The sequence below is a fragment of the Hypanus sabinus genome, chromosome 3 (genome assembly GCF_030144855.1).
Source record: "Hypanus sabinus isolate sHypSab1 chromosome 3, sHypSab1.hap1, whole genome shotgun sequence".
Taxonomy (NCBI): Eukaryota; Metazoa; Chordata; class Chondrichthyes; order Myliobatiformes; family Dasyatidae; genus Hypanus; species Hypanus sabinus.
Window position 1 is genome coordinate 116,678,597 of NC_082708.1, and position 22,547 is coordinate 116,701,143.

General features: G+C 41.4%; 1 protein-coding gene across 12 annotated transcripts in view; it reads left to right on the forward strand.

Moving 5' to 3' along the window:
- Window positions 1-431: 431 nt before the first annotated feature.
- The window catches only part of znf827 (zinc finger protein 827), an 89,155-nt gene continuing 67,039 nt past the window's right edge, over window positions 432-22,547 (forward strand). For 6 of the 12 annotated variants that reach the window (XR_009511276.1, XR_009511275.1, XM_059964996.1 and 3 more), the window contains exons 1-4: window positions 432-809; window positions 17,704-18,711; window positions 19,296-19,468; window positions 21,897-22,383. Coding sequence is in view for 8 of the 12 variants with exons in the window: in XM_059964996.1 (XP_059820979.1) it covers window positions 764-809; window positions 17,704-18,711; window positions 19,296-19,468; window positions 21,897-22,383 (1,714 nt within the window). In the remaining 4 variants the exon portion in view is untranslated. The remainder of the gene's footprint in view (window positions 810-17,703; window positions 18,712-19,295; window positions 19,469-21,896; window positions 22,384-22,547) is intronic. The other 6 variants (XM_059964989.1, XM_059964991.1, XM_059964990.1 and 3 more) reach the window with 3 other exon arrangements.

Here is a 22,547-nt window from a genome sequence, read left to right on the forward strand (position 1 = left end):
GACAGGTTCTATATATATAGTATTTGTTCTTTTTAACTAAGTGTAATAAAATCCCAAGATTCAAATTTACAAACCCTCCAAACACGGAGCTCTTTTTTTTTAAAGCAAAGTTGGATTTATCAAGGTTCACTCGGGGTTTCTCAACGAAAGTAAGCCAGCTGCTGAAAATAAATGCTGCCAAAGTCAGATTTTTATCAGAGAGCAACAATGAATTATTCTCCAATCTCCCACCCCAAAATATACAGAGCGTGGAGGGGGGGGCACGCTATGTGGCAAACGGCGCCCTTTGGGTTTGAAATCATCTTTTTGATCGCGAATGGACCATGCAAGCAATGAATGCATTTTTTAATTTTGCTCCAGCAAGAAAGGGGGACGTGAAACTGGTCGCGAATGTTTCCCTGCGAGCCGAGCGGCACCTTTACTTGGCGTCCCCGCACTTGCCCTTTGATCCCTGGATTAGTGTTAGGGTTGGGGCAGAGCAGAGCTCCGGGTAGCAGCGGCACACTCACACACACCCAGCTCACACTCACTCACCGGGCTCCGGCCAGCTCGCCAGGTGCACCAGCCCCGGCCCCGGCTGACACACGGACACGGGCAGTGCGAGCCAGCGCCGCATGTCACTCACACTCCGGTGCGCGCCGCCAATTCTTCTTGTCGGTGTTTTTGTGCCTCGGCAATAACATCAACAACACACAAAATGACAATAAAGGAGAATGTGAAGAGAAAATGATTTGAGAGAGAGGAGAGTTGGGGAGGAAGGAAAATGCCCAGGAGAAAGCAGGAGCAGCCGAAGCGCCTGCCTTATTCGCGTAAGTGAGCGGCGTCGGGGGTGAGGGTGAGCCGGGCGGCTGGGCCGGGGTGACGGGGTGAGGCTGACAAAGGCACCGAGCGCCGCCACCGCTTCACCTTTTAACACGGCGGCCGGGTGGAGACCGCCATGTTGGTGGCGATGAGGGAGGGGAGAGGGAACGTTTGAAGTCTCCTTCTGCACCTCGGACCGGGTGTGATTTATGGGGCTTTCGGCGATGATCCGGGGCGGGGTGGTGTGTGTGGGGGGGGGGGGGGTCATCTCCGACACGTTCCCGTGGAGCCGGAGTCTGCCCTCGGCTCTTTCACCCTTCCCGGTCACCGACTGAACTGTGCGTGGCTTCTCACTCCGTTTTTAACCTCTGCCCCAATCCCACTGAGGGGTGAAGGGGTGGCGGGCAGAGTGAGCGAGGAAAGTCCGGGGCTATGCTAGGCCAAAGGAGGGGATGGTGGACCCCCGCCCCGGGCCCAGCGAGAGGTCAGGCCGCGGCCTCTGCCCCCGGCTTTGCTCCTGGCGCTGGCCCAGCAACAGCAGCCTCCTTCCTCTTCTTCCACTCGGAGTTGCTCACATCAGTCCCGCACTTTCTCTCTCTGTCTTATTTATTTCAGCGGCAACTTTGAGTTCAGGCTTGCTCGGGTGGGGGTGGGGGGGGGGGGAAGCATGATTTCTCGCCGCCTTGGGTTTACCCGAGGGGCCGCCGTTGATCACGCCCGAGTTCACGGCTTCGGGTCAGAGCCGCCCTGGCAGTCGAGGCCGAGCGCCGGCCTCGCACTGACATTTTGCCATTTAATTCTTTATTTTATTCTCGTATCAAGACTCGAGTAAACTCCTTCAGATCTGCAGCACTTCAGCTTTACTGTTCGTTTGCTACAAATACAGTTCACCGGATCAAATTGTGACCCTCCAGTGCTGTGCTCACCCTCCTTGTATTTATTTACACTGTATACCGTGTGCTTTGACACCGGTAACCAAGCCTCTGCTATCACGGCAAACGCATGTTAGTTTACTGTTAATCATCTAATGTTACTCAGTCAGACAAACTCCTATTTTAATTGGTATGATGGTGAATAAAGGCGCGGCAATAGGCGTGCGTTGCAAACGTGCCTTGTGCATAACATCTCCAGGATTCCTGTTCTGGTTACTGACTGTGCAGTAAAGGTCAATCCCACCATTGCACCGCAGCCGACAAAGCACAACACAGCATTGTGACTATCTAAAAGCACTTGTCTATGTAAAACCTATTAAGAGATTTGTTAAATTAATGACTTACTTATTGATTGAGAGGCTAGTCTTAATTACATTGAGTTATGTAATAACTGACTCAAATACATGTTAGCAAAATTTGTATTGATTATACATAATAATTTTTGTCTCCATTAGTCTACATTTATAGTTTAAGATCACCCATGATTACTAAAAGCTTGGATGACAGAAAGTGAACGATAGACTGTTTATGGGAATAGTTACTCGGATCTAGCAACAGGGATCAAGTCTATCATTGATGGCTTGTTGTCACAAGTTGCCTTTTTGCTCCCTTAAGTTAGCACTTTAGCAAAGAATTGTTCCAGGATATTGATGACATTTGGGGAAGCTTGTTCTAGTGATCCATAGCTGCAGTTGTACTCTTCAACTTCACAGTTTTTTTGAGAACTCTGCACGTTGAACTAATTTTAAATTTCTGCAAATAAATACTTAGTCCATAAATTTCCATGCATATTTAATCTGTCATTTCATTTTTGGAGCTTGTGATGATTTAATTAATGTTAGAGCAGGAGATTGGAGAACCTGTGTGGAAATCTTAAGGTCAAACTATCATATGTTAATGAACTGTGTAGACGAGGCAAAGCCCTGATTTCATGATCGCATGGTTTTTGGCAGGGAGGGCATCGTGGAAGATATTTCAAATGCCTTTAGTATTCTGGACTCAGTCAGTTAACCTCAATCTAGGTTGGTAGACCACTTATACCACAAGAGGTGCCTATGAATTTAAAGATCAAAATCCTCTTTCAGGGCCTTAAGGTCAGATAGTTATCTGACTCTCAATGTCATATAGTCAAATGACTCTCATTGTTTGCCACCTGCATGACTGATGTCCAGACAATCAAATTTCTTGACTGCACCTGCGGGATGTCATTTCAATACACATCATTGTCTTCAGAGCAGATGGGGCAAAATTGGAGAGGGTAAAGAAATTTGGGAATCAGTACTGAAAGAAAAACACTGCAACTTAGTGAAATTAGTGTTGGTGATGGAACTGAATTACATACAGTATCATATTATTTCAGGGAAACAACAGTTCAAAGATCAGGGCTTTTTTTTTACAGGGACATGGATGCTATAGGCCTGGTGGTTGTGATGGTTCTAGCTCAGAATGATTTACTTACTGGTTGACTCGATGATGGAGTTGGAAACAGCATTGAGAATAGCAATGGTTACGCGTTTGCATTCATTCAGTTGTGGGTCTCTAGATTCTCCCTATAGATGTGGTAGACATGTGACAACAGACAAACTACTTGTCACTTACTTGCATGGTGATGGCCGTTCTAGTAACTCACCAGCTTGGCGTTAACATGGCACTACAGCATAACTGAAGACCCAAGTTTGACCCTGACCTTGAGTAAAACTTTCTGGACTGTGCACGTTCTCTTCGACCGTGTGCATTTCCTCTGGGCACTGCATTTCCTTCCAAGTCCCAAAGATGAGCGAGAAGGTTAATTGGCTCCTGTAAGTCACATTCTAGTATAAGTTAATAACAATAAAGAATCAAATGTGAGTTGATAGGCGCGTGACAAAATATAAATTGCCGAGGTATAGCGGAAAAATGGAGAGTGGGATTGGGATTTGTGGAATTGCTCCTCTGGGAGTTGGTACAAAGCTGATCGACTCCTTTTTTGTTACGAGTGCAAACGAATAAGAACTGGAATGAAATTAAGATATATTTTTCAGGTTATAATCAATAGTTTACTGTCAGTAAGTTAGTTTTTTACTTCCTAGCAATCTACCTATTAAAATTAGTTTAGCAAAAAGTGATTGTCATTGAATGCTTAGCTCACATCAGCCACTGCCATTAGTTAACCCTAAAATGATTGTTGTGAGAAGTTAGTTAACACATAATTATTTTGATTATCATTTTATGGGTTATTGACATGAAATTAAAAATAATGTGTTGACAAAACAGGCTGGTATTCTTTTAAATATCCTGACACTGCATATAAAATTTAGACTGTATTTTGTATGTTGTTATTCCCAATTATACTAAAATTAACATTACGCAAAGATAGTAATGTTCAATTATTTCAAAACTGTTGCAATAACTTCCTGTCTTTCTGTTTTGAAATTCAGTGTTTCTCTTTCAGGTGTTCTGTTCTGTTGGGTACATGTCTTTGACCTATCTGTTTGGTAGTTGCCATGGAATTGGAAGGTTATTGATTGTTTAGGTTCATGTGTATGAGAGGATAGGCTGAGAGATGCATGCTGATTTGCAGTACAGGAGAGTATGCAGGTTTTTCAGTTTTATAATTCTGAGTAATGCCAATACTTTGTTTTCCACCATTAACTATTCTCATTCCTGAAGCTGTTAGACTGCTAGCATATTTCCTTTATTGCCTTGCATTTCTTAGCCAGTTTAGATGGTGCACCTTTGTGAACCCTGTTGGCCTGTTTCACCAGGTTATCCAACAATTAAGACATATCAATTGAGCCTGACATTGTCCTTGTTGTGACATCTTGTGTATAAATTTATAGCAAAAATCGCTATTACTGTAGGAGTTCTAGAACTTTGGGATAGTTTACTCTGCCTTAACTTGGGTTGATTCCATAACATCTTGGCCCTGTTTAGCCAACTTTAGCAAAGTTTGAGGTGGAGCCTTGAACCTCTTTTGCTATAAGCTCCTTTGAAGCATTTTAGAGAATTGACATTTTCTTTACACAATATTGTATGCTATAATTTTTGTGTGCATGGTGTGCCCTGATATGAATTAAACTCATTTCCTGAGCAAGCTCAGCTATGCCTTTGAAAATTAACATTACATTCTAACTCTCATTTCTTGTTTGTCAAGTGCTTAGTGGACAGAGCAGTGGATGTTGTGAGGAAATTGGAGTGCATTAGTGCTTGTCAGAGGATTTGTAATGAACATGGTTAACTGTTAGTTGTGAAACAACACTGGGAGTCAACCTACAATTGGCCAATGTCATTCATCTAATATAGCAAGCTGTTGTGTGGATCAGGTCTGCCATGAAGTGCTGTCTAGTCATACCTCTTGAGTGAATATTCCCAATGTAGTGAGCTGTTTACTTGCTCAACATGATCTGGTGAGAAATATTGCATTTTTCATTTAAAGCTGTTTACTAACATTTTGAATATAATTACATTTATTCAGGGATGTTAATTTCTTATTGTTAATGATTATCAAAATAACTATCTGCATGATAGTAGTTAGTATAATAGCTCGGTGCATCAGAGTTCAGAGTTCAATTCGACGTGTCTATAGGGATTTTTAATTCGCCCCGTGACCACGTGGCTTTCCTCTGTGCTCCAGTTTCCACCCACAGTTCAAAGACATTTGCCATTGTAAATTGTCCTATGATCAGGCAAATGAGTGGGTTGTTGAGCAGCATGGATCGATGGGCCGGAAGGGTCTGTTCTGAGCCTTATCTCTAAATAAATAAAATGCTTCAATTGGTATTCAATGACAATAAGGCATAGGAGCATAATTAGGCCATTCAGCCCATCGAGTCTGCTCTGTCATTCCATCATGACTGATCCCGGATCCCACTCAACCCCATCCATATACCTGCCTTCTCGCCATATCCTTTGATGCCCTGAGCAATCAGGAAACAGTCAACTTCCACCTTAAATATATGCACATACTTGGCCTCCACTGCAGTCTGTGGCAGAGTATTCCACAGATTCACTGCTCTGGCTATAAACATTCCTACTTGCCTCTGTTCTAAAGGGTTGCCCCTCAATTTTGAAGCTGTGCCCTCTAGTTCTGGATACCCCCACCAAAGGAAACATCCTCTGCACATCAACTCTATCTAGTCCTTTCAAGATTCAGTAGGTTTCAATGAGATCCCCCCACATTCTTCTAAATTCCAGTGAGTACCGGCCAAAAGCTGCAAAACACTCCTTGTATGTTAACCCTTTTATTCCTGGAATCCTCATGAACCTCCTCTGGACTCTCTCCAATGACAACTCATCCTCTCTGAGATATGGGGCCCAAAACTGTTGACAATACTCCCAAGTGCAGCCCAACTAGTGTCTTATAAAGGCTCAGCATTATCTCCTTGCTTTTATATTTTATGTCCTTTGAAATAAATACCAATACTGCATTTGTCTTCTTTGCCACACCTCTTTGAGCACACTGACTGGCACATGTTCAGGGAAGCTGCAACCTATGGCGACTACCAACTTAGAGGAGTACACGACATCAGTGACCAGCTACATCAGCAAAAGCATCGATGACTTCACTGTGTCCAAGACCATCACTACACGTGCTAACCAGAAGCCATGGATGACAGCGGAGGTGCGTGTGCTGTTGAGGACCCGTGACTCCGCCTTCAGAGCCGGCGACAAGGCAGCCCTAACAACAGCAAGGGCCAAACTGTCCAGAGCCATCAGAGGGGCAGAGCGTGCACATGTCCAGTGAATTCACTGCCACTTCTAGGACAGCGATGACACACGGCGCATGTGGAAGGGCATTCAGGACATCACCAATTACAGGACAACATCACCTGACTATGTGGGTGATGCCTCCCTCCCAGATGCGCTAAATAACTTCTGTGCTCGTTTTGAGGCCGAAAATGACTTGGCGGCGAGGAAGTCCACCCCTCCTACAAATGACCAGGTACTGTGTCTCACCGTGGCTGATGTGAGAACCCTGTGCAGGGTCAACCCACGGAAGGTTGCTGGACCAGACAATATTCCTGGTAGAGTGCTCAGAGGATGTGCAGACCAGCTAGCAGATGTTCTCACTGACATCTTCAACAGCTCCCTGAGCAGCGCCACCATCCCAACGTGCTTCAAGGCCATCACCATTGTCCCCATGCCGAAAAAGTCTTCAGTGTCCTGCCTCAATGACTACTGTCCTGTTGCACTCACATCCATCATCATGAAGTGTTTCAAGAGGCTCGTCATGAGGCACATCAAGATGCTGCTGCCCCCCTCACTGGATCCCCTGCAGTTTGCGTACCATCCCAACCGCTCAACAGACGATGCCATTGACGTCACTTTCCACCTGGCCCTAACCCACCTGGACAAAAAAGACACGTACATTTGAATGCTGTTCATAGACCTCAGTTCAGCATGGAAAGCTGAGCCTACTGGGCCCAAACACCTCCCTGTGCACCTGGATACTAGACTTCCTGACTGGGGGACCTAAGTCAGTCCAGATCAGAGGCAGCATCTCCAACACCATCACACTGAGCACAGGAGTCCCCCAGGGTTGCGTGCTCAGTCCATTGCTGTTCACTCTGCTGACCCGTGACTGTGCTGTAACACACAGCTCGAACAACATCATCAAGTTCGCCGATGACACGACTGTGGTGGGTCTCATCAGCAAGAACAATGAGTCAGCATACAGAGAGGAAGTGCCACGGCTAACAGACTGGTGCAGAGCCAACAACCTGTCTCTGAATGTGAACGAAACAAAAGAGATGGTTGTTGACTTCAGGAGGGCACAGAGCAACCACTCCCCACTGAACATAGACAGCTCCTCGGTGGAGATCGTTAAGAGCACCAAATTTCTTGGTGTTCACCTGGTCCCTCAACACCAGCGCTATAGCAAAGAAAGCCCAGCAGCGTCTCTCTACTTTCTGCGAATGCGGAGGAAAGTCCATCTCCCACCCCCCATCCTCATCACATTCTACAGGGGTTGTATTGACAGTGTCCTGAGCAACTGCATCACAGCCTCGTTCGGAAATTGCACCATCTCGGATCGCAAGACCCTGCAGCGGATAGGTCAGCTGAGAAGATCATTGGGGTCTCTCTTCCCGCCATTACGGACGTTTACACTACACGCTGTATCCGTAAGGCAAACAGCATTATGAAGGACCCCACACACCCCTCATACAAACTCTTCTCCCTCCTGCCATCTGGGAAAAGGTACCGGAGCATTCAGGCTCTCATGACCAGACTATGTAACAGTTTCTTCCCCCAAGCTATCAGACTCCTCAATACCCAGAGACTGGACCGACACCAACTTACTGCCCTGTACTGTGCCTATTGTCTTGTTTATTATTTATTGTAATGCCTGCACTGTTTTGTGCACTTTATGCAGTCCTGGGTAGGTCTGTAATCCAGTGTAGTTTTTTCTGTGTTGTTTTCACGTAGTTCAGTGTAGGTTTTGTACAGTTTCCTCTAGCACCATGGTCCTGAAAAACATTGTCTCATTTTTACTGTGTACTGTACCAGCGGTTATGGTCGAAATGACAATAAAAAGTGACTTGACTTGACCACAGACTTAACTTGTAAGTTAACCTTCTGGGAGTCTTGCACAAGGACTTCTAAGTCCTCCGATGTTTGAACCTTCTCCCCGTTTAGATAATAGTCCACACTGTTTCTCCTTTTACCAAAATACATTTCCTAACACTGTATTCTATCTGCCACTTTTGTGCCTATTCTTCCAATTTGTCTAAGTTCTGCTGCAATCGCTTTGCTTCCTCAGCACTACCTACCCCTCCACCTATCTTCATGTCATCCACAAACTTTGCCACACAGCCATCAATTCCATTATCTAAATCATTGACAAACAATGTGAAAAGCAGCGGCCCCAGTATTGACCCCTGAAGAACACCACCAGACACCTGGCAGCCGACCAGAAAAGGCGCCTTTTATTTCCACTTTCTGCCTCCTGCCTGTCAGCCATTCCGCTATCCATGTCAGTGCCTTTCCTGTAACGCATAAAATTATTATCTTGTTCAGCAACCTCGTATGACGCCTTATCAAACACCTGAAAATCCAAATAAATGACATCCACTGCCTCTCCTTTGAATACCCTGCTTGTTATTTCCTCAAAGAACTGTAACAGATTTGTCAGGCAACATTTCCCTTTACAGAAACCATGCTGACATAGCCTCAAGATTCAGGGGAGTAAGTTTAGGATGGAGATGGGAAGAACTGCTTTTTCCAAAGAGTGGTGAATGTGTGGAATTCTCTGCCCAGTGAAGCAATGGGGGCTGCTTCAGTAAATATACTTAAGACAAGGTTGGATAGACTTTTGCATAATAGGGGAATTAAAGGGTTATGAGGAAAAGGTACGTACAGTAGCATGCAAAAGTTTGGGCACCCCTGTCAAAATTTCTGTTACTGTGAATAGCTAAGCGAGTAAAAGATGACCTGATTTCCAAAAGGCATAAAGTTAAAGATGACACATTTCTTTAATATTTTAAGCAAGATTACTTTTTTATTTCCATCTTTTACAGTTCCAAAATAACAAAAATGGAAAAGGGCCCGAAGCAAAAGTTTGGGCACCCTGCATGGTCAGTACTTAGTAACACCCACTTTGGCAAGTATCACAGCTTGTAAACACTTTCTGTAGCCAGCTAAGAGTCTTTCAATTCTTGTTTGGGGGATTTTCACCCATTCTTCCTTGCAAAAGGCTTCTAGTTCTGTGAGATTCTTGGGCCGTCTTGCTTGCACTGCTCTTTTGAGGTCTATCCACAGATTTTCGATGATGTTTAGGTCGTGGGACTGTGAGGGCCATGGCAAAACCTTCAGCTTGCGCCTCTTGAGGTAGTCCATTGTGGATTTTGAGGTGTGTTTAAGATCATTATCCTGTTGTAGAAGCCATCCTGTTTTCATCTTCAGCTTTTTTACAGATGGTGTGATGTTTGCTTTCAGAATTTGCTGGTATTTAATTGAATTCATTCTTCCCTCTACCAGTGAAATGTTCCCTGTGCCACTGGCTGCAACACAAGCCCAAAGCATGATTGATCCACCCCCATGCTTATCAGTTGGAGAGGTGTTCTTTTCATGAAATTCTGCACCCTTTTTTCTTCAAACATACCTTTGCTCATTGTGGCCAAAAAGTTCTATTTTAACTTCATCAGTCCACAGGACTTGTTTCCAAAATGCATCAGGCTTGTTTAGATGTTCCTTTGCAAGCTTCTGATGCTGAATTTTGTGGTGAGGATGCAGGAAAGGTTTTCTTCTGATGACTCTTCCATGAAGGTCATATTTGTGCAGGTGTCACTGCACAGTAGAACAGTGCACCACCACTCCAGAGTCTGATAAGTTTTCCTGAAGGTCTTTTGCAGTCAAACGGGGGTTTTGATTTGCATTTCTAGCAATCCTATGAGCAGTTCTCTAGGAAAGTTTTCATGGTCTTCTAGACCTCAACTTGACCTCCACCGTTCCTGTTAACTGCCATTTCTTAATTACATTACGAACTGAGGAAATGGCATCCTGAAAACGCTTTGCTATCTTCTTATAGACTTCTCCTGCTTTGTGGGTATCATTTATTTTAATTTTCAGAATGCTAGGCAGCTGCTTAGAGGAGCCCATGGCTGCTGATTGTTGGGACAAGGTTTGAGGAGTCAGGGTATTTATAAAGCTTTGAAATTTGCATCACCTGGCCTTTCCTAACAATGATTGTGAACAAGCCATAGCGCTAACAAGCTAATTAAAGTCTGAGACCTTTGTAAAATTACCTGAGAGCTAAAATCTCTGGGGTGCCCAAACTTTTGCATGGTGCTTCTTTCCTTTTTTTCCCACTCTAAAATTGTACAAAGCAAAAATTATACACTAATCTTGCTTAAAATGTTGAAAAGAATGTTTCATCTTTAACTTTATAACTTTTGGAGATAGGTTCATCTTCTACTCACTTAACGATTCACAGTAACAGAAATTTTGACTGGGGATGTCCAAACTTTTGCATTCCACTGTTGGTGGAAATGAGTACATGATCAGATCGGAATGGTGGAGCAGGCTAGATGGGCCAGATGGCCTGCTCCTGCTCCTATTTCTTATGTTCTTATGTGAGGGGGATGAAGCGAGAAGCTGGAAGGTGATGGGTAGAAGAGCTAAAGGGCTGAAGAAGAAATCCGAGGAGAGGAACAAAGACCATGGGAGAAAGGGAAGATGGAGGGGCACCAGAGGGAGGTGAGAAGGGCAGGTGAGGAGATGTGAGGGGTAAGAAGGGAGCCAGAGTGGGGAATAGGAAAAGGAGAGAATGGGAGGGGGAGACATTTCTGGAGAAGTCAAGTTGGAGACCATGCAGACAGAATATGTGGTGTTGCTCTTCCAACCTGAGAGTGGCTTCTTCATGGCAGTAGAGGAGGCTGTGGACTAATATGTCAAACTGTGAATGATTGGGAAGTAGCTTTAAAATGTAAATTCCCCCTTTTGAGGTAGATGGAGCGAAGGCGCTCAGTAAAGCCATCCCTCAGTCTACATCAGAGGTTGCACTAGGAGCACCAGTTACAGCAGATGACCTGGACAGACGGGGGTGAAGTGTTGCCTCACCTGTCTGTGCCCCTGAATGGTGGTGAGGGAGGATGTGTAGCACGTCCTCTTTTCAGGGTTAAGTGCCAGGAGGTAGATCAGGGGAAGGACAAGTGGACAAATGAGTTACCCAGTGAGTGATCTCTACAGAAAGTGGAAAGTGGGGCAGTGGTGGTGGTGGGAAAGGGAGTGTTTGGTAGTGGGATCCCATTGAAGATAGCGGAAGTTGCAGAGACTGATGTGCTGAATGTGGGGACTCATGGAGTGTTGGGTATGGAGAGCTCTATCCCTGTATGGCAGTGGGAAGATGGGTGAAGGCGGATGTCCAGGAAATGGAAGAGATCCAGGTGTGGACAGCATTAATAATAGAAGAAGGAAACCCCATTTTTTTTTAAAGAAGGAAAACATTTCAATGTTCTGGAATGGAAAGCCTCATTCTGAGAGCAGATGCGGTGGAGATGAAGGAACTGAAAAAGAGAATAGCAATTTTTATAAGTGACGGGGTGAGAAGAGGTACAGTCAAGATGCCGTAGCTGTGAGAGTCAGTCAGTTTATAATAGATGGAGACGAAGAAGAAAGGGGAGAGTAATTTCAAGGGCAGAATAGAAGCTAGAAGCAAAATTGATGGAAAAACACCTAAGTGCTGGAGGAGCTCAGCAGGTCAGGCTGCATTTATGGAGAGGAATAAACTCTTTCTTTCTTTTTCAATCTTTTTATTATCATTAATAGTATGAGCAAAATACAATTGATATATTAATAAAGGGATTACAAACATACAAATTCCCATTGCACATGAAAGAATACATAAGCAATGATTACAATATAAATGAGTTTTCCCAAAACATGAACCATACAGTATATGTATGAACAAGGTAAATCTAGGTATTTCATAATCAATAATATAATAAAAAACACAGAACAAAGAAAAAAATATGCAAAAATAACTAAACTACTAATCTAATAGCTAATAAAGAAGAAAAAAAAGCAAAAAAAGAAAAGAAAGGAATAAACAAACACACAAAACGCTGGAGGATCTCTGAACTACACAAACTGCAAGAGGGTATTTTGCATTTGAACTGAACTTGAACTAAAATTGCTTTTGCCTATTTAGGTTGGTATTGATGTACCATAGAACAACTTCAAGAATAGAGAGCTTTCCAATTGTCTTGATCAACAATTCTCCTTCAAGCTGCAATTGCATGGCAATTCATTTGCTGTTTTGTGGAACCTTGTGCATCAACTGAAAACAATTTTTGCTATGTAGCATAAATGGAAAAGTAATCCAGTTAATATAAAGTTCTTAGAGGTAGCTGAGAATAGAGAGAAAGTGGTTTTAACATTTAAAAAAATCTAAAAGAATATTTTGTAGGGCTTTGGTCAAACAAAATTCTGAATACTGATTTTTATACAGTTTACATTTTGCAAATGTTAGGTTGGGAATTTAGACATTTCATAATGTATAGTAGAAAGATGCAGGTAATCTTTTTAGATAAGAAGTCTGAACAGTTGGTACAAATTGAATGGATTAAGTTTGCATTTCTCTTGAATATAAAAGATCAGAGGTGATTCAAATTATATTTTTGAGATGCTTAAATGGTTTAATAAGATAGGAGAAAGACAACAAACATTGAGCCAACTCAATCCTATTTTTTGGGAGCAAAATGTATTAACGAAAACTTAATTTGTAGTGTGGTCTCAGTTCAAACTTCTTGATGTTACCCGAACACCTATTTGATTCTACTGTTGCATATCATTTTTTAAATTTGCTTTCTAACATCTTGCACACTTGTGATGTGCCAAGGTTTAATCCATCTTCACAATTCCCCATTCCTATTTCTTTCTCACCTTATCTCCTTACCTGCCCATCAACTCCCTCTGGTGCTTTTCCCCTTCCCTTTCTTCCATGATTTTCCACCCTGTCCTATCAGATTCCCCCTTCTTCAGCACTTCATCTCTTTCACTAATCAACTTCTCTACTTCACCCCTCCCCCTCCTGGTTTTACCTATCACCTGCCCCCTTGTAGATCTTCCTCCCTTCACCCCACCTTCTTATTCTGACTTCTTCCCTTCTTTCCCTGTCCTGCTGAAGGGGCTCTGCCCAAAGCATCAACTGTTTCTTCTTTCCATACATATTGCCTGGCCTTGAGATTTCCTCCAGCATTTTATATGTGTTGTTTTGGATTTCCAGCATCTGCAGACTTACTGAAGTTTCTAAATCCAACTTTCAACTCAATAACAAAGTTTTCTTTTTCATATGGTTATAATTTAAGCCCAGGTATTTATTGGTGGATTTTAGGTAGATTTAATTGATGTTAGTTATTAAATCCAGTGTTCATAGATCAACTAATTTGTTCATTTTCTCAAATCAACAGATTAATGGCATGCAAGACTAAAAATAATTTGAAAAGCATGGAATTGTTCCCAGGACAGGATAGACACATTAAGTGAATGTTAGCATAAGGAACATAAATTTTTGAAGGTACGAAAAGCATCTCAAACCCTGTATGGAACTGCCATGCAAAGAATGAATGAGCTTGAAAAACAAAATATAACAGATGTTGTTAATTTGAAATAAAATCCAAAGTCCTAGAAATACTCAGAAGTTTTGGTAGCATCTGTAAAAAGAGAAACAAAAGGAAATGTTTCATGTCAATGACTTTTCATCAATTCTGTTTTATATCGGAAGAAGATTGACAAATACGGAAGGTAGATTCACCCAAAACTGTAGGATTATAATAATATAAGTTTGATCAAGCTAACAGTGCCTGCAAAGATTATAGAAGCCTATTGATTGAAGAAGAATTTGGATATGTATTCAAAACACTAAGTAGAATGACGTGGGACTAAAGAAAACTCATTTGGGACCATAGTGTGACAAATAGACTTCTTCTGTCCCACAGGTTAATATATTAAGAACAAATTAACTCCCAACCATTGTTAATATTTGCTGAGAAAGAACAAAGAAACACCATAGCTCCTGTCAAAGATTGAACTAGTCAATATGACAGCAGATTATAGTTATAAAGTGGTAGTACTGATGGGTACATAAAGAATAATCTAGGAATCTGAAGCATGAGGCTGAGACCACCATGAATAACTGTGATACATTTAACAGAAACCTTCCACTGCAAGTGTGTCAAAGTTTAATGTTGAACTTTGAAGCATGTCAGCTCAAATTGGCAAACTGTTCCAACAGTCAGGCATGAAGGGTACGGTCTCTGCATGACCTCTTCATAGTTACTTTGTTGAACAGCTCTGCTCCATTTACTTTCCTACTCCCATTCCCATTGCAACAGGTTGGTTCATGGCCTCCTCTTCTGCCACGATGAGGCCACTCTCAGGGTGGAGAAACAATAATCATATTCCATCTAGGTAGCCTCCAACCAGACGCATGAACATCAATTTCTCCGGGTAATTTTCCTATCTTCTTCCCTCTTCTTCTATTCCCCCCTCTGGCCTCTTACCTCTTCTCCTCATGTATCACCCACCTGTCCCTGGTGTCTTTCCTATTCCCGTTTTCTCTTAGTTCACTCTTCTGTCCTTTCAGATTCCTTCTTCTCCCGCCCTTAGTCTTCACCTACCACCTTCTAGCTAGTCCTCCTTCCCCTCACCCCCCCCCCCACTTTTTATTCTGGCAACTTCCCCCTTTCCTTCTAGTCCTGAAGAAGGGTCTTGGTCCAAAATGTCGACTGTTGATTCATTCCATATATGTTGTCTGACCTGCTGAGTTCCTCCAGCATTTTGTGTGTGATGGTCTCTGAAATATTCTTTGCTAATATCCACACTGGTTATTGGTGCAGCATCACAGTGGAGCCAAGTTTCTTTTTGACCTGATGTGCATCCCTGTATTGTTAAAAAAAGTACAGATATTGCATGAGATGGCACAGTTGTACTCTTGGCACTCCATTGATATGGATATTGCAAAAAAAATGCTTCTCCTTTGTCTGTACCTCAAGATAACTGTTGAGGGTTAATGATAGCTTTGATGGTGGTGGCATCCGTCGGTCTCGAGAGACCATGGATCTGCGCCTGGAATTTCCAGGACGCAGGCCTGGGCAGGGTTGTATGGGAGACCGGCAGTTGTCCAAGCTGCAGGCCTTCCCCTCTCCACGCCACCGATGTTGTCCAAGGGAAGGGCACTAGGACCCATGCAGCTTGGCACCAGTGACGTCGCAGAGCAATGTGTTGTTAAGCGCCTTGCTCAAGGACACAAACACACTGCCTCAGCTGAGGCTCGAACCAGTGACCTTCAGGTTACTAGTCTGAGGCCTTGCCCACTAGGCCACGCGCCAACACAATGATAGCTTTACTATGTAACCAATCAGCATCATGCTACTTATTGGTCTCTTACTTGTTTTAGCACTGCGCTACTGAACATAAGACCCCCATTTTGATTGTGTTGTGAGGAAGCTGCTAATAATAGTCAATAAGATATTTTGTATTTCAGCGGTGACCTCTAGCTGCGTGCAGAAAGAGGAACCTGTATGCACCAATTATTTACAACATCTATAGTAACACAATATTGCTGTACTTATTTGACAGAGATGTGAAAGTGTAGTTCATTCTATAAAGTATGTTTTTCCTTTAGAAAATCCCTATTCATTTCCATTAGAAAACTACTTTGTGGGAGTACTGAATCATGGGTTTTGCTGGTGTCCATCCAGAGGCAGCTGTGAGTGATCATTGTTCTTTCATGGGAAGAGAATAATAGTGATATTTGTGAAGAGAGCAGAAGGGTAATCACACAAACTGATCTTATTTTAACCATCAAATTAATATATGGAAAAAATGACTATTTCCAGTGATGTGAATTTGACAATACTAAAATATGGAAAACTCCCAATGCTTCTACAGTCAGAAATAAAGATGCATTTATTTTTGTTTTTAACCACCGTCAACATGGAACTCAGATTTTGGACATTAGCATTATCTTAAATAATATCGAAATTCCTTCGGTATTTCTTCAATTGCTAGTGAATATTGTAATTTGTGCTTGGCATTAGCAATATGTATTTTATTCTTCATTTCACCTAGCAAACATTAATAAACTGCTAGGTAGTTCAGTTATTTGGAAATATGTTATCTTTTGTGCCTATATGAACTGTTGAAAAAGATGACCCATTTAGTTCAATTTCTTTCTATTTAGCCTTTTTTGAGTACAGCTGGCCCTCCTTATCTGCAGGTTCCGCATTCAACCAACTGCGGATCGGGAAAACCCGGAAGTTCTCTCTCCAGCACTCGTTGCTTGAGCATGTACAGGCTATTTTTTCTTGTCATTATTCCCTAAACAATACAGTATAACAGCTAATTACATAGCATATACATTGTATTGGGTATTATAAGTTATCTAGAGATGATTTAAAAGTACAGGCAGTCCCTGGGTTATGAACGAGTTCCGTTCCTGAGTCCATCTTTAAGTCTGATTTTAGTCAACGTTTGTTTTAGTATGTAGTATGTATTTTACCTTCCTATGCATATAAAACACATAATAAACATTTTTAATAATTAAAACACTGCGTTGCTTAGTAATCATTGTAGCTTTCATCGGGCAGGGCCTTTCACATGCTCCATTAAAATTGTTATGATCGTTGACCAACTGTGACTGATGGCGTTTCACCTCTTTCCGATCGCTTTATTATTTACACTTTACTTTCAGTTGTGATCGTGAACAGAAACACAACGGATTCAGAGTTCTGCCGCCAGGTCCTAATGTCCACTGGGTCCTAAAGACCACTGGGACTGAGGTTAAATAAGGGACTTGAGCATCCCCGTTTTTTGGTATCCACGGGGGGGGGGGGGGTGGGGGTCCTGGAACCAATCCCCCGCAGATAATGAGGGCCGACTGTATTCAATTCGATCATAACAATGCTCTGTGTAAAATAAATTATTCATCTACCCCCTTGGTTCTTTTTGTTAGCTATCTGTATCCTCTGATTACAAATCTTCCAGTCATTGGAAATTGTATCTCCTTATTTACACTAATTCAAAGCCCTTCCATAATTATTAACACTTTTATTAAGCCTTCTCTAGAGTAAAATCATTATTTCTTGGATTATTCTATTAAGTCTTTTTTTTTCCCAACTGTAAGACCTTAACATCTTTCCTAAAGGTGCCAAGAATTTGACACATTACTCCACTTGAGACTCTTGACTATTGTCTGATGTTGAGATGTTTGTCTTCAAACAAGTTTGATTACAGCTGCCAGTCAAACAAAGACCACAGATTAAATATGATCATTGGTTGATTACTTAGTGTAGGGATAAATCAAAGGAAAATGGCTTTTTAAGGTGTGAACTGCAGTAGGTCTATGATGACAGGAATTTTTTGGCTCATAGTTGATACACTCATTTCTGATACAGTCATAGGAAATGAGTGTATCAAACAAGCAAGTATATTGGCTTCAATGATATTGCTATATCTTGGTTTTTGCTAAATTCCCCAATTTCTTTTCAAGATGGAAATGAAGAAGCAGGAGAAGAACTGGGTGAAGAAGAAGATTGGTTTGGAAATGCCTCTGAAACTCCTTCCGAAGTCTCCTATTTAGATGTACAAGAGGACCTTAATGTGTCACCTGGGAAAAAGCTGCAAGAACAAGAAACCTCTCCAGATAACTCCTCAGGATGCACAACTCCAATTAGGAACGCATTGGAATTGCTAATCTCCGAAAATGATCAGGTTGGAGACATCGTGGGTAAACAGGATGTATTGTCACCTGTCTCATCACCATTGTTACATGAAATGGGCTCCCCTGTTTTGCCTAAACCAATAAGTAGCAACTTGAGACGACTGCTGGAGGCTGGACCAGTCAGTGGCAGCTCTGGACTGGGAGTTAAGGAAAAAGAGGGTTCTGCAGATGGTCTTGTTTCGGCTTTGCCTCTGTCACCATCTTCCCCTCATGCACTACAGTTAAGTGTTCTTGCTAGGAAATTAGCTGCTAAACAGGAGCAAAGTAATAATTTTAGTCCAAGTAACAGCTTTATGTGGGACCAAGATATTTGGCTGCAGAGTTCATCATCTTGTAGTTTATCACCTGCTTCAGCCACACAGAAACTTAAAGCAGCTGCAAATGCAGTTCGCCTGGACAAAAGTCTTTCGAGGGTAGAGGAGCCTATGAGGTTTAGTCCATATTCGTCGGCTTACAGCCCTATTCAAAAGCAGTCAGCTAGTTCTGCACTGGCTGCTCTCTCAAAGAAAGTTAGTGAAAGAAGTCAGTCTTCTCAAGATCAGAAGCGTCCAGGAAGTTCTTTCCTTTCTCTGGCCTCAATGACTTCATCAGCTGCCCTCTTAAAAGAAGTTGCAGCTAGGGCTGCAGGTAATATGATGGTTGAGAGAAAAGATCAACTTATCCCAGGAGACACCTTAAAATCTATGGAAGTGAAGCAAGAAAAAGTGATTCCATCAGCTCCATTAGAGTTGCTGTTGGCTGCCCCCAAACAGAAGTCTCTGAAGCCTGCCAATCAAGGTAAAAGTTAAATTCTGGTGTTTTTATTTTGATGTCTATCCTTTTCATCACTTTTTGACCTTTTGCGTTGATCACATTTACTTGTCACTGTGTTATTCTGAAGTATTTTACAGATCTCTTGATGGGCTATGTTTATCCAATATCACATATTCAGATATTGAAGATGGGGTGGGAGTTGCATTCAGGTTATTCAGAGGTTCACAAGAAGTGCTTTTTTAAAGGAAACCCTTTTGTTTATAATGTGAGCTATGTCTGTGTGTGTGAGCCTCCATGGTGAATGTTATATTTTGTGGATAAAGGTCTGCAGCATAGTTTATTTTTTCCCTTTATGAAGGCTGATACAAAATTCTTTCTTGATTTTGTCAAATTTGAGCTGGCACTAATTATAAATCTCTTGTTTTGGGGCCATCTCTGAAGGTTTGGATTGTTTTTTTTTCAATATTCGCTTAAATAAATTCATTTCATACATCTTACATTGACATGAATTCTCCATACACTAGTCTAATTCCCCAGTATCTTGAGCTGAATCAGTGTTAGAGAACACAGATGCAGTCAGATGAATTACTTGAAGCTTTATTTTACAGTTTCTGAGGAAGAGGGAGGAAAATCCTTCCAGTGTCCCATTTGTGGTTTGGTTATAAAACGCAAGAGCTACTGGAAACGGCACATGGTGATTCACACAGGGTTAAAGAGTCACCAATGTCCACTCTGTCCATTCCGCTGTGCACGCAAGGACAATCTGAAATCACACATGAAGGTACCTGAAGTGATGCTAATTTTTTTTTACATTTCTCAGTGCATTTTCCTGATGATTGTGGAGTAGTACAGGTACTTAAATAAAGAAAGAAATAAGTGACTGTTGACAGTTACTTAATGAGATGTCTAAATAGAACCAATCTCATTGCTGGAAATTAATTTATCCATTAAGTTCGGCTAAGAGGAGGTGGCAGTTTTAATATAAATTATCATCCTAAAACCAGAAAATTTGTGATTGTAGGTAAACTATAGATACTTAACATAAAATAGAAAATTACCACTCCCATCCAAACATCTCCTGAAAGCAGTTTTATAGACACTAGTTATTTTGTATCCTGAGAAGTAACCGTCCTAGTTAAAATCCTAAGTACAATTAATGTTAAAAAACTTTGCTTTGTCAGGGAATTCATGCAGTTGGTTTTTATCTTCACCTTTATACATAAGCATACTATCCCTATGGTACATCTTAGAAGGGGCTGATGAATGTAATGGCACAGTGTATATTTAATTGGGTAATAAGTCTGGGCATGCAGCTAACGCTTGATGCTGGTAAGTGCAATAAAAATAGATTTTTTAGTCATCAATTCAGTTAAAATTTGATCTAAAAATCAAAACTGTCTTTTTGTAAGAAACAATTGTAAATTATGAGAATGAAAATATTCAAATTGTAATTTTTGCTTGGTTCGTATGGTTTTTTTGCAGCAATTATAATCCACTTAATGATGAGTGTCATGATTTTGCCAGAAAAGATATCAAAATGAAATGAACCCGGGAATAAATTGGTGGTTCAAATGATTCAGTTTAATTTTATGGAAATAGCTAGGTGGCCTTCTGTTACCAATGTGACGAAATTACTGTTATTTCTGTATAGCTATCGCTATGAAAGTCAGCTGCCCTTTAGTTCACATGATCTAAAGTACTAAAGTCATGAAGTAATTTACTGTGCAGGATAACTTTTTAACATTTATAACATTGAAAGTTAGAAGTTGTCAGATCAACTAGCTGTGGGTACTTACTGAATGTTTCATTTACTCATGCAGCAGAATGTGGACATGCCTTTAATCACCTCAGTGTCTCCAAAATGCTTGTTTTCAAGAAATTACACTTGGCTTTCAGTAACCTTTTCAGGTTCATGCATGCATTTATCATTCTGTGCCATATGCATAATTAAAACCAAAAATGTTGGAAATACTCAGCAAGTCGGGTAATGTGTAGAAAGAGAAACAGTTAATGCTTCAGGTCAGAGAGGTAAGATCTCTGAAACATTAACTGTTTCCTGTCTACTGTCTGTAGTGAAAAAGGGTCTCAGCTCGAAAATTCGAATATCTATTCATTTCCACAGGCACTGCCTGACCTGTTGAGTTCTTCCAGCATTTTGTGGGTGTTGCTTTGGATTTCCAGCATCTGCAGACTTTCTCTTGTTTGTGAACTATTTCTTGTTTCACAGACCCTGTTCCCAAGTTTTCAGCATCTACAAATGTCCTGATTTTTCATATGTTCTATGCATATCAAAACAGTGCTCGTTCCAGTAAGCTGTAGTTTTATTTTTTTTCTAATTATAGTGGCGCAGCAAAGAGCTGCTGCCTCTTGGCTTCAGTGACCTCGGTTCAATCCTGATTTCCTGTTCCACACTCTCCCTATGATCGTGTAGGTTTTCCCTGGGTACTCTTGTTTCCTCCCACATTCCAAACGAAGGTTGGGAGGTGAATTGGCTCAAGTAAATTGCCTCTAGTGTGCAGGTAAGTGGTAGAATGTGGGAGATTGTTGCAGAGAGCATGGAAGAGTAGTGGAGAATCAGACTAATTTGTGTGAATTCAGTGTATCTAAACGACTGCCTTCTATGTCTTATGGAAACAGAATAGATAATCCAATAAATTTGGGGACAGCATTGTAATGTACTGCAAACTTTTGGATGTGATTTTAAAAATGTACATTCAGAGAAAAAAATGATAAGAATCAAAACTTTATTAAATCTGTATTTCAGGTAAATTTTCCTCTTTTTAAATCTTTATATAATGATCAAATGTTGGCACTCTCTTGTGTTCACTTGACCCAGCTCAACCCCTGCAGAGTGAAGCCTACATGCTCATTTGTTTTGTCTCTAATAGAGGTGTCCTTTTTGTTTAGTTGACACCACAAAGTCCCCTTGTTCTATTTGCTTTTCAGATGGATTGTTCTATTCTTGGAAGTGATGCTAGGTGATGTCACAGATAATCAATTTGTAGAGAAAGTTCAGACATAAAATAGTTGTAAGCTTTAAATACACTATGTTGAATGAACCGGCTGATTTGATTTTTCTTTTGTCTTCAGTTAGCTGTTTCTTTCTCTAAAACAGCACTGTTTGTTTTTTGGGGAGTGACAAGGGTAAAGGTCTGATTTAAAGCTTTTATTATGTTATTCTCTTTACAAACAACTTTGCAAATCATCAGGTTCATCAGCACCAGGACAGAGGAGAAACTTTCCACTGTGAGCTTTGCCCTTTCACCTCATCTCGCCATTTCAGTTTAAAACTCCACATGCGCTGTCATCAGCACTTTCCCAGAACAGAGGTGAAAGTCAAAGAAGAGATTACTGAATCTGAGGTCAAAAGGCTACCTTCTCATGAAACTGCTGATAAGAACGAGGGAACACAACTACTTGGGAATAAGTTAAAAATTCAGGACCATCTTTTGTATGAAACCGCAGCAGATAATTGTAAGGAAACTGCTGTTCCACTGAAGCCAGTTAAAGAGGAACCCACTGAGGAGAATGTCATCAGTATGTCACTATCAGATAGTCATCGGTTTGCCAAACGACCAGAAGCAATCCAACAGGGTACTATAAATCCATCAAAACCATCTGACTTGACAGCTACCCAGAAAGTCTTTCTCTTCAGCCAAGACGTCTCTGCAACAGATTTTCTTATGACCTTATCAGGTATTTCACTTTTGTTTGTTTAAAATGTAGCTTTTTTGGCTGTTACTTTAAACTGATGGTAACTTTTATCTCTTTAATGACTTCCTGCAGTTTTGTGATGATGTGAAAAGTTAGGATATGTCATTTATTCTTGAGTTAAAAATGCAACAATGGTTTTGTATATT